Source organism: Notothenia rossii, assembly GCF_949606895.1.
Source record: "Notothenia rossii genome assembly, chromosome: 12".
Lineage (NCBI taxonomy): Eukaryota > Metazoa > Chordata > Actinopteri > Perciformes > Nototheniidae > Notothenia > Notothenia rossii.
This window is the reverse complement of record NC_136911.1, coordinates 23,737,305-23,750,324: the sequence shown is the minus strand read 5'-3', so window position 1 is coordinate 23,750,324 and position 13,020 is coordinate 23,737,305. Positions and strand designations below refer to the sequence as shown.

The 13,020-nt window shown below is 40.5% G+C and overlaps 2 protein-coding genes across 2 annotated transcripts in view; both read left to right on the top strand.

The window, feature by feature from the left end:
* The first annotated feature begins 1,836 nt into the window (after positions 1-1,836).
* On the top strand, positions 1,837-8,392 carry LOC307025972 (uncharacterized protein). The gene is made up of 7 exons (XM_079661008.1): positions 1,837-1,994; positions 2,881-3,012; positions 3,508-3,621; positions 4,131-4,265; positions 4,399-4,532; positions 5,202-5,250; positions 5,339-8,392. The coding sequence occupies exons 1-7, from the start codon at positions 1,845-1,847 to the stop codon at positions 5,486-5,488; spliced, it is 864 nt and encodes a 287-aa protein (XP_079517134.1). The 5' UTR covers positions 1,837-1,844; the 3' UTR covers positions 5,489-8,392.
* A 1,361-nt stretch (positions 8,393-9,753) lies between these two features.
* LOC307026470 (receptor-type tyrosine-protein phosphatase mu-like) overlaps positions 9,754-13,020 on the top strand; it is a 113,430-nt gene continuing 110,163 nt past the window's right edge. The window contains exon 1 of the mRNA XM_079661859.1: positions 9,754-10,278. Coding sequence (XP_079517985.1) covers positions 10,200-10,278 — 79 coding nt within the window. The 5' untranslated portion in view covers positions 9,754-10,199. The remainder of the gene's footprint in view (positions 10,279-13,020) is intronic.

Genomic DNA, 13,020 nt, shown 5'->3' with positions numbered 1-13,020 from the left:
TCTCCAGAGTACAATTGTATAACACCTCACAGTTAAACAATGTAAGGATGCATTGCTCATGATTAACAATGTGCAAATAACAGCTACCATAGAGCAATGCCCATACAGCTGCCAGCCTGATGTGCTTAACACTCAGAGGCTAACTCACCAGTGAGCAGAAAGCAGTGGTTTCTATCTGAACAATAAAGAAAACAAATAACCTTTCACAAACAGGTATTTCATAACTGCTTACAGTAAGGAAGACATTTAAATTATTATTGGCCGTCACAGGCTGCTGTAAGCTAAACACCTCTCTCTGACAGAACACCTCACTGAGTGATTTAACTCATATGTCTCACTTTCAGGTTTCTCTTTTCAGCCGCAGACCCCACGTCGCCTCTTTAAGTGCGTCGCTAAGTTCCTCGTACTACTTGTGTACTTTAAAGCGGCTCGGCATCGTTAACAATTTGCGAGTGATTTTTCAAATTGACCGTCTGTAGTAATAGTGCCGCGCACATATACCATCAGGACGTTACTGATGGGGTGCGGCTGCGAAGTGATACTGTTTGTATGCAAGTCCGCATCTAGGACGGATCTATGTATCACGGCTGTAGACCTGTTAAGTAATAAAGATACCTCATACAAAGGTCTACGGATACCTTATTACTCTCCATGACCTGCGGTCAACTATATAGCATAAATTACTATTACACCGTCTTTCTTGAACAATCCGAAATGTTGCCAAACGTTTGATTTGTAGGTATTTTTCGGTGCGCTGTGTTTCTCTTTCTCCTCAACTTCTGTGTGTGTTGATAACTGAGACTCTCGTTCTCCGTAGTGGCGAAGCAAATATCAAAGATCGTCTGCTGAGCGTTGACAAGATGAGGGGATTTTATATGAATGAATCGGTTTTTTACCGATGCAAAGACGCTACGCAATCGATGCATCGCGAGTTCAACCCGGTTCAACCCAAACTGTAGCCGATGTGCACTCTTTCAACCGGTGCACTCGCATCTTGAACGTTTATGCCGGTGCACCGATGCGAATCGGTGAATCTTAACATCTCTAGTGTGTGTGTGTTTATATCTGTGTGTGTGTGTTTATATTTGTGTGTGTGTGTTTATATCTGTGTGTGTGTGTTTATATCTATGTGTGTGTGTGTGTATCTGTGTGTGTGTGTTTATATTTGTGTGTGTGTGTTTATATCTATGTGTGTGTGTTTATATCTGTGTGTGTGTATATCTATGTGTGTGTGTGTATCTGTGTGTGTGTGTTTATATTTGTGTGTGTGTGTTTATATCTATGTGTGTGTGTTTATATCTGTGTGTGTGTATATCTATGTGTGTGTGTATATCTGTGTGTGTGTGTTTATATTTGTGTGTGTATATCTGTGTGTGTGTATCTGTGTGTTTGTGTATCTGTGTGTGTGTGTTTATATCTGTGTACGCGTGTGTATATCTGTGTGTGTGTGTTTATATCTATGTGTGTGTGTATATCTGTGTGTGTGTGTATATTTGTGTGTGTATATCTGTGTGTGCGTGGAGGATCTTAACATTTACTTTCAGCTCGTTTATCGTCAACTTATTTTGTTCGTGGTAAATGTTCCTAAAAAGGATTTTAAAGGAAGTACTCTTTAAGGCTATTGGCATAACAACATCAAGTATTATTAATCAGAAAAAAGCATTTATTCCTCAATATTTACATTTTTAAAAAGTCTTCCTTGTGTAATTAAATTACCATGAATAAAAAATAAAAAGGAAATACAAATATTTGAGTTTTTATATTTATGTGTGTTTTGTTGCTCCATCTTCAGAGTCTAAAGACCAACATGCAGTCCTCAGGTGATCTCAGGTGAACTGGTTGTGATGGGTGGAGTTTCCTGCGGGGAACGGGTGAGGGAGGTGAGGAGGGGTCGGGGGGGCGAGGAAAACCTGACGTCAGCTGATCGAATCCGGAAAATCACCGTCAGACAATTTGGATTCACCGTCCTGAGCCTCGCCCGCCGTGGACTCAAGGTGCAAACATCTACAATCAATTAAACATCCATTAATTGTTGACTAAAAACTAGATATGATCATTATAGGCCTGATATCCTTACTTCAGGAACATAGTGACATCACTATGGTACACTTGCGGTGGTGACATGAAGTCATGTGACCGTGCTGTAGTTCCTTTATAGCCCAACATTAGCCACCTTTAGCTTAGCGGTGGTGACGTGAAGTCATGTGACCGTGCTGTAGTTCCTTTATAGCCCAACATTAGCCTCCTTTAGCTTAGCGGTGGTGACGTGAAGTCATGTGACCGTGCTGTAGTTCCTTTATAGCCCAACATTAGCCTCCTTTAGCTTAGCGGTGGTGACGTGAAGTCATTTGACCGTGCTGTAGTTCCTTTATAGCCCAACAATAGCCTCCTTTAGCTTAGCGGTGGTGACGTGAAGTCATGTGACCGTGCTGTAGTTCCTTTATAGCCCAACATTAGCCTCCTTTAGCTTAGCGGAGGTGACGTGAAGTCATGTGACCGTGCTGTAGTTCCTTTATAGCCCAACATTAGCCTCCTTTAGCTTAGCGGAGGTGACGTGAAGTCATGTGACCGTGCTGTAGTTCCTTTATAGCCCAACATTAGCCTCCTTTAGCTTAGCGGTGGTGACGTGAAGTCATGTGACCGTGCTGTAGTTCCTTTATAGCCCAACATTAGCCGCCTTTAGCTTAGTGGTGGTGACGTGAAGTCATGTGACCGTGCTGTAGTTCCTTTATAGCCCAACATTAGCCGCCTTTAGCTTAGCGGAGGCGGTGGAGGACCAGAGAGATGCTGCCTTCAGGGACCATGGCTGAAACTCTGTATAATAGTAATACTAGATATAAGTATTGTTATTGTAGTTTATAACAGTATGTGTTGCCATAGGAGCCTCCAGATGAATTGTGGGAGTTGTTGGAGCTGCAGAAGTTGAACCTCTCTCTGAATTCTCTGAAGTCACTTCCTGCTCCGCTTGCTCAGCTCAGAAACCTGGAGGTGCTCAACCTGTGGGGGAACCAGGTGCACACACACACACACACACACACACACACACACACACACACACACACACACACACACACACACACACACACACACACACTATTGAGATTTGTCCCTGTGTGTTTCTCACTGGTTCTGAAGGTTGGTGGAGGACGGAGGGACAGAAACTGGATCCTGGAGGATTATATGGGATTATGATCTTTATTTATCCAGAGACAGCAGCTGTTATTGGGGGCGGGGGGGGGCTGCCTTGCTCATTATGGAGTCTTTACAGGGCAAGAAGGCACCTGTAAAGACTCCATATGAGAGTTGAAAGAATATCAGTTTACACGTCTTCGTTAGTGTGCTGGAGTTTAATAAAGAACGACAGCCTGATGGAGACGTTCAGTTTGAGTCTTTGTACGTATCTCCTGCAGAGGTTCTCACATATTGTACTTCAGTAACAGTAGAAGTACTACAATGTAGAAGTACTCTGTTACTTTCCACCTCTGATATTAAACCTGTTGTTTTCAGCTGAGCAGTCTGCCTCCTGAGATCGGAGAGCTGAAGAAACTCAGGGTTTTATTCGCCTACAGAAACCGCCTGACGCAGGTTCCTGAAGAACTGGGATCCTGCACGCAGCTGGAGGTAAATACTACTGGTACTAAAACACTGCAGGAATACTACTGGTACTAAAACACTGCAGGAATACTACTGGTACTACGGGAAATACTACTGTAAACACTGCAGGAATACTACTGTAAATACTACTGGTACTAAAACACTGCAGGAATACTACTGGTACTAAAACACTGCAGGAATACTACTGGTACTAAAACACTACAGGAATACTACTGGTACTAAAACACTGCAGGAATACTACTGGTACTAAAACACTGCAGGAATACTACTGGTACTAAAACACTGCAGGAATACTACTGGTACTAAAACACTGCAGGAATACTACTGGTACTAAAACACTGCAGGAATACTACTGGTACTAAAACACTACAGGAATACTACTGGTACTAAAACACTACAGGAATACTACTGGTACTAAAACACTGCAGGAATACTACTGGTACTAAAACACTGCAGGAATACTACTGGTACTAAAACACTACAGGTAGATCCAAAGTCCATTTCCTGCCCCTCAGGTCCTGAGTCTGGCCAACAACCAGCTCTCCTCTCTGCCGGCGTCTCTCTGCAGTCTGACCCGACTCAGGAAGCTCAACCTGAGTCAGAACCAGATGTTACACCTGCCGGGGGCCGTGTACAGCATGAAGGCTCTGGTAAACTCCTGTACACACCTGTAAACAACACCTGTAAACAACACCTGTAAACAACTGCAAAAACATGTAAACACCTGTACACACCTGTAAACACCCGGTTATAGCTTCACCTCCTCCACCTGTCCTCATCCAGGTGTTCCTCCACCTCGCCGGGAACCGTCTGGAGAACCTGGCGGAGAACCTCCAGTCACTGACGGAGCTGAAGATCCTCATCGTCGAGGGCAACAACCTCCACTCCCTGCCCAAAGCCCTCTGCTTCCTCACCAGGTAACTACACCACCTGCACATGTAACTACACCTGAAACTACACCTGTTGCTACACCTGTACAGGTCAAACAAAGGTAACTACACCACCTGTACATGTAACTACATCTGAGGTATAACCACACCACCAGGCACCAGCTAACTCCAGCTCACCAGGTAACTTCACCTGTACAGGTAGCACGCAGGTAACCCGATCTCAGATTAAGACCACCTTCAATACCTCCATCTCATCAGGTAACTCCGCATCATTAGGGAACTCCAACAGGTAACTACACCTGTACAGGTAACTCCAAACTCACCAGGTAACTCAACCTTAGCTGACAGTACCCTACCAGGTAACACCACATCATTACTTAACTACAAAAGGTAACTACACCTTTACAGGTAACTCCAAACTCACCAGGTAACTCCATCTCAGGGTAACACCACCTTAAGTGTCTCCATTTCACCAGGTAACTACACCTGTACAGGTAACAGCATCGCAGGTAACTCCACAGGTAACTTAATCCTTCACCAGGTACTTTGACCGCAGAAGGTAATAACTACACCTCTACAGGTAACAATATCTCAGGGTAACTCACCGTAAGTGTCTCCATTCACCAGGTAACTTCACCTGTACAGGTAATACTCAGGTATCTTCATCTCACCTGTTAATTAATTGTATTCCTCCAGGCTGGAGCTGCTGAATCTGGACTTTAACGACATTAAAGACGTCCCTCAGGTAACTCCATCTTTTCATAATTAAGATATAACGAGATCCTATTGATGATGAAGAAGGTGATGAAGAAGGCGGCCATGTTTGTTTCCAGGAGCTGCACCAGTTGTGTCGGTTGGAGAGGTTGGCGTGTCACCCTCTGGATAAAGGACTTCATATTGTTCACAACCCTCTGATAAAACCAGTGAAGGAGATGCTGGAGGGCGGGCTGAGCAGCCTGTACAGCTACCTGAGGAACACCTAGAGGGGGCGGGGCTTAGAGGGGGCCTCATTTGCATATTTAAACACACAACAAATAATTGTCTTAATGTCAGAAATACACCTGATACTACACTACATACTGATATACACCTGAACATCAGCAGGAGAGGACTCTTTAAAGTAGAGACACTACATACTGATATACACCTGAACATCAGCAGGAGAGGACTCTTTAAAGTAGAGACACTACATACTGATATACACCTGAACATCCGCAGGAGAGGACTCTTTAAAGTAGAGACACTACATACTGATATACACCTGAACATCAGCAGGAGAGGACTCTTTAAAGTAGAGACACTACATACTGATATACACCTGAACATCCGCAGGAGAGGACTCTTTAAAGTAGAGACACTACATACTGATATATATACACCTGAACATCAGCAGGAGAGGACTCTTTAAAGTAGAGAAACTACATACTGATATACAACTGAACATCAGCAGGAGAGGACTCTTTAAAGTAGAGACACTACATACTGATATTCACCTGAACATCAGCAGGAGAGGACTCTTTAAAGTAGAGACACTACATACTGATATACACCTGAACATCAGCAGTAGAGGACTCTTTAAAGTAGAGACACTACATACTGATATACACCTGAACATCAGCAGGAGAGGACTCTTTAAAGTAGAGACACTACATACTGATATACACCTGAACATCAGCAGGAGAGGACTCTTTAAAGTAGAGACAATACATACTGATATACACCTGAACATCAGCAGGAGAGGACTCTTTAAAGTAGAGACACTACATACTGATATACACCTGAACATCAGCAGGAGAGGACTCTTTAAAGTAGAGACACTACATACTGATATACACCTGAACATCAGCAGGAGAGAACTCTTTAAAGTAGAGACACTACATACTGATATACACCTGAACATCAGCAGGAGAGGACTCTTTAAAGTAGAGACACTACATACTGATATACACCTGAACATCTGCAGGAGAGGACTCTTTAAAGTAGAGACACTACATACTGATATACACCTGAACATCAGCAGGAGAGGACTCTTTAAAGTAGAGACACTACATACTGATATACACCTGAACATCAGCAGGAGAGGACTCTTTAAAGTAAATACACTACATACTGATATACACCTGAACATCAGCAGGAGAGGACTCTTTAAAGTAGAGACACTACATACTGATATACACCTGAACATCAGCAGGAGAGGACTCTTTAAAGTAAATACACTACATACTGATATACACCTGAACATCAGCAGGAGAGGACTCTTTAAAGTAGAGACACTACATACTGATATACACCTGAACATCAGCAGGAGAGGACTCTTTAAAGTAGAGACACTACATACTGATATACACCTGAACATCAGCAGGAGAGGACTCTTTAAAGTAGAGACACTACATACTGATATACACCTGAACATCCGCAGGAGAGGACTCTTTAAAGTAGAGACACTACATACTGATATACACCTGAACATCAGCAGGAGAGGACTCTTTAAAGTAGAGACACTACATACTGATATACACCTGAACATCAGCAGGAGAGGACTCTTTAAAGTAGAGACACTACATACTGATATACACCTGAACATCAGCAGGAGAGGACTCTTTAAAGTAGAGACACTACATACTGATATACACCTGAACATCCGCAGGAGAGGACTCTTTAAAGTAGAGACACTACATACTGATATATATACACCTGAACATCAGCAGGAGAGGACTCTTTAAAGTAGAGAAACTACATACTGATATACAACTGAACATCAGCAGGAGAGGACTCTTTAAAGTAGAGACACTACATACTGATATTCACCTGAACATCAGCAGGAGAGGACTCTTTAAAGTAGAGACACTACATACTGATATACACCTGAACATCAGCAGTAGAGGACTCTTTAAAGTAGAGACACTACATACTGATATACACCTGAACATCAGCAGGAGAGTACTCTTTAAAGTAGAGACACTACATACTGATATACACCTGAACATCAGCAGGAGAGGACTCTTTAAAGTAGAGACAATACATACTGATATACACCTGAACATCAGCAGGAGAGGACTCTTTAAAGTAGAGACACTACATACTGATATACACCTGAACATCAGCAGGAGAGGACTCTTTAAAGTAGAGACACTACATACTGATATACACCTGAACATCAGCAGGAGAGAACTCTTTAAAGTAGAGACACTACATACTGATATACACCTGAACATCAGCAGGAGAGGACTCTTTAAAGTAGAGACACTACATACTGATATACACCTGAACATCTGCAGGAGAGGACTCTTTAAAGTAGAGACACTACATACTGATATACACCTGAACATCAGCAGGAGAGGACTCTTTAAAGTAGAGACACTACATACTGATATACACCTGAACATCAGCAGGAGAGGACTCTTTAAAGTAAATACACTACATACTGATATACACCTGAACATCAGCAGGAGAGGACTCTTTAAAGTAGAGACACTACATACTGATATACACCTGAACATCAGCAGGAGAGGACTCTTTAAAGTAAATACACTACATACTGATATACACCTGAACATCAGCAGGAGAGGACTCTTTAAAGTAGAGACACTACATACTGATAAACACCTGAAAATCAGCAGGAGTTATTTAGAGGGGATTTTATTGTTATTTATTTGTTTATGTAGGCCTGCGCATGAGTGCATTTATTTATTATTATTTTGAATGTTTTATTTTCCTAGATTTTGTAGTTTTGGTGGAAGTTAAATATCTTCATAAGAAGCTACATTTAATTTTAAATAAATAAAAATAATAATTGTATTTGTGACCTGCTGATAGAGCTCCTTGTCACTTTTTATAAATTGGACTAACAAATGAAAATTAAATTATTATAAATGACCTTTCAGAGACTAGTTGTCTTTATTTGTTGTGCGATGTGCTGTATGGATGTGAGTATTTTCATTATTGGATTTTTTATTCTTGTTTATTGTTTTTAATTATAATATATTTGTGTTTGTATTATTGTAGTTAATTAGTTTAATTATTTTAATATTTTATTTATTTATTTTGTATAATTTTGATTATTATTTAGAGTATGCAAATGTATTATTATAGTTTAAATATTTTGTCCTTATTTTTAGAATGATTAATATATTTGTATTATTGTAGTTCATTTGTTTAATGTATTTTATATTATTATTATGGTTGCTCCTGCAGTGCCTCAGTCTGTCCGCCAGGGGGCAGCAGAGAGCAACATATGAATGAATGACGCACTTTGTTTCATTGGAAACACAAAGCTGCTTTGATTCACTTTATTTCTAGACAAAAAACTCATTAAACATGTGGAAAATCTGCAGGGCAGTTCTGTACAGAGAGAACAGGAATAATAACGCACTCAAATATACAAAAAACACAGTCAGGAGTTTAAATTGTCTATTTATGGGTCAAGAATGTCATTACATAAGGTCTCTTTTGCATATTTTCAACATAAGACGTAACGTTTTTTCCATTTCTTTAAAAAAAACTAATTAATTTTGCTATTTCTTGGATTAAAATGAGTTTTCCCAGTGGGAATAGTGAATGTAAAAGCAGGTTAACTCCCGGTTGGTGATTAAACAGTGAGCTATGCAGCACAGCTGAGGAATGAGCAGAATTTAGAAATGAAATCTGATATTTTGAGTTTTTAAAGGTGCAGTACTGAGAGCGGCCGGCAGGGGGCAGCATGGTCCCTCTGACTCACCGTTCGAGCAACATCTGTGTGGAGGAATTACAATAAAACACGTTTAAAATATGAAAATTAATTAAATTACGTAAAATACAGTGAACATTACAAATATAAGAAACATATAAATACAAATGTAAGTTCAATTTCTTAATTAAGAATAAAAATACAGAACTTTTTCCCCCCAAATAAATTAAAATACATGAAGAATATACAATTTAAAGTTCATATAATAAAGGATTCATCTAAAAATAATAATACAAAAATAAACACTAATGTTGAAAGATAAGAATAAATAAAAGCACATATTCATATTTTAAATATATTAAAAATAAAGTGAGTGTCATCTATTATAATATAACACGTAAAAAAGTTTGGTTCATTATAATGGAAATAAGAAAAGTCATAAAAAATTATTTAAATATCGGTCAAATAAAGTGCTTTCCTCTCTCTCTCTCTCTTTCTCTCCCTCCCTCTCCCCCTCTCTCTCTCTCCCTCTCTCTCTCTCTCTCTCTCTCTCTCTCCCCTGTGACGTCAGAGGCTGCTCGGTAAACGGAGTCAGTCTCCGGTCTGAGACACGGAGGAGAAACCGGAGAGAAATACCGGAGCCTGTCTGTCTGTCTCTCTGCAGACAGGAAACTACAGAGGAACTACAACAGGAGAAGAAGAACGAGGAGTGGAGTTTAACAGCAGAGAAACTACAGAAAGAGAAGAAACAGAAGAAGAATAAGAAGTTAAAGAAACAGCAGGAGAAGAATCAGAGAAACCGCAGCGGAGAAAAAGAAGTGGAAGGAACTACAGAATAAGGAGAACACAGAGGAACTACACCAAGAGAAGAAGAAGTGGAGGAGAGACAGAGGAGGAGAAGAAAAAGTGGACAGACAGAGACATAGAGGAACTACAGGAGGAGGAGAAGAAGAAGAGTGGAGGACAGACAGAGGGACAGAGGAACTACAGAAGCAGAAGAAGTGGAGTTTCTGTAGTTTCTCTCCAACATGGAGCGCGCACTAACTTTGCTCCTCGCGCTGATTTCCCTGAGCGGACTAACGGGCGCGCGGGCAGACACCTTCAAAGGTAAGATGGTAAAGAGAGTGGGGGAGAAAGAGAGAGAGAAGGGTGGAGAAAACATGGGAGAGTTTCAGTTTCCAAGTTTCCATCCGGAAAATCTCCTCCCTTTCTCCATCTCGATTCTTTTTCCGCTGACCTCAGTATAAACCACTTTGAAATGTTTTAAACAGAAGCTGAGAGGAAAGAGAAAATAGTTGATGGATTAATAATAAAATATAAAAATAAATACATTATTATGCACTTACTGTAAATAAATTAATGCATTCATAAATACTGGCAATAAATCAAATGATTAAATAGTACTGCAAAGAAATGCGTCTGAAGGGAAATCAATACAGAAATACCAACATTTAATTGACAATAACTCCTGTAGAGAAATGCCTATAACTGTTTTTAAATATACAAATAAATACAAAAAAATAGACAATCCGATAAATACTGATAATGAAAAAAAACCTAATTGAAAAGTCCTGCAAATAAATAAAGACTAAAATGAATGAAGACTGACAATAAGGACTGCAAAGAAATACATAGTATATTGCAACCAGCAGTGTGTGTGTGTGTGTGTGTGTGTGTGTGTGTGTGTGTGTGTGTGTGTGTGTGTGTGTGTGTGTGTGTGTGTGTGTGTGTGTGTGTGTGTGTGTGTGTGTGTGTGTGTGTGTGTGTGTGTGTCAGAGCTGCAGTATAACCCTATAACCAGTATATAATATATCATAGTGGAGTTTTGCGTCTCTGCATCGTTTCCAGTGATAATTGTAAAAATAAATGATAATATTCACTTTATCTCGTGATTACGTACCATTTAAATTGCATTTCGTTCAGAGTGTTTCTATAGTAAAACCCCGATTCCTCCATAATTATTGACCGTTAATTGAGTTCCTGCAGCTGTGTGCCAGCGGCTCGCGCTGAGAGAAGCACTCTGCAGATCACAGATGATTTTTAAATGTTCTCTGATTTTAGAACAACAGCAGCACCCTCTAAATATCTCTCTGATGATTCGCACACGCACTCTTTAAAAGCTGCTCTTCACATCATACGTGAATATATTCAGACACCTCGCGTTGGACGCAGAGACACCGGGATGCACGTTTTCTAATATTATGATCATTTCTTGAGGCATTTATCCAGAGAGTGACCCGTGCACATCAGACAGCTTGTGTTTCTGCTAAAAGACGTCCTGCAGCTCTTCTTCACGTGCGTGGATGTGTTGATGAATGCATGATAGAAGAGGTGGTTAACATTTAAAGGCAGACCTGCAGCCTCTTCTACTTCATGATATGATTCATATATAGGAAAAACTGACATTGCAATCTTCTTTTTAAATGTGGAGAGGAGATGAGGTTTTCCCGTGTCCTCCTCTCTGCTGTTTCAATCAGGGAGTTCAGATCAGTGACCACACGTCGCTTAGAGGAGTCCTGCAGATCTACCAAATATAATAGATGTAGTCAAACATAGTTATTTAGGGATGTAAGACATTTAGTAATCAAGACAAACTCTAAATTCCTCTATGAAGACTCAATGCCACGGTAACACCCCTAAACCTCTTTAAATAGTGTCAGCATACTGGTTTCAAAATGACCTCTTTAAAACACCTGGATTTATCCAAATGTCCCACTGGATTTGAACGCATCACGACAACGTTGTAATTTAGCTTCAACCAATACAGATTTTTACAAAAAAAAGAGCCTGAACGCATCATGATGTGTACTTTAAAGAGTCCTCTCCAGGTGTATATCAGTATGTAGTGTCTCTACTTTAAAGAGTCCTCTCCTGCTGATGTTCAGGTGTATATCAGTATGTAGTGTCCCCACTTTAAAGAGTCCTCTCCTGCTGATGTTCAGGTGTATATCAGTATGTAGTGTCTCTACTTTAAAGAGTCCTCTCCTGCTGATGTTCAGGTGTATATCAGTATGTAGTGTCCCCACTTTAAAGAGTCCTCTCCTGCTGATGCTCAGGTGTATATCAGTATGTAGTGCCTCTACTTTAAAGAGTCCTCTCCTGCTGATGTTCAGGTGTATATCAGTATGTAGTGTCCCCACTTTAAAGAGTCCTCTCCAGGTGTATATCAGTATGTAGTGTCCCCACTTTAAAGAGTCCTCTCCTGCTGATGTTCAGGTGTATATCAGTATGTAGTGTCTCTACTTTAAAGAGTCCTCTCCTGTTGATGTTCAGGTGTATATCAGTATGTAGTGTCCCCACTTTAAAGAGTCCTCTCCTGCTGATGTTCAGGTGTATATCAGTATGTAGTGTCTCTACTTTAAAGAGTCCTCTCCTGCTGATGTTCAGGTGTATATCAGTATGTAGTGTCTCTACTTTAAAGAGTCCTCTCCTGCTGATGTTCAGGTGTATATCAGTATGTAGTGTCTCTACTTTAAAGAGTCCTCTCCTGTTGATGTTCAGGTGTATATCAGTATGTAGTGTCCCCACTTTAAAGAGTCCTCTCCTGCTGATGTTCAGGTGTATATCAGTATGTAGTGTCTCTACTTTAAAGAGTCCTCTCCTGCTGATGTTCAGGTGTATATCAGTATGTAGTGTCTCTACTTTAAAGAGTCCTCTCCTGCTGATGTTCAGGTGTATATCAGTATGTAGTGTCTCTACTTTAAAGAGTCCTCTCCTGCTGATGTTCAGGTGTATATCAGTATGTAGTGTCTCTACTTTAAAGAGTCCTCTCCTGCTGATGTTCAGGTGTATATCAGTATGTAGTATCTCTACTTTAAAGAGTCCTCTACTGCTGATGTTCAGGTGTAT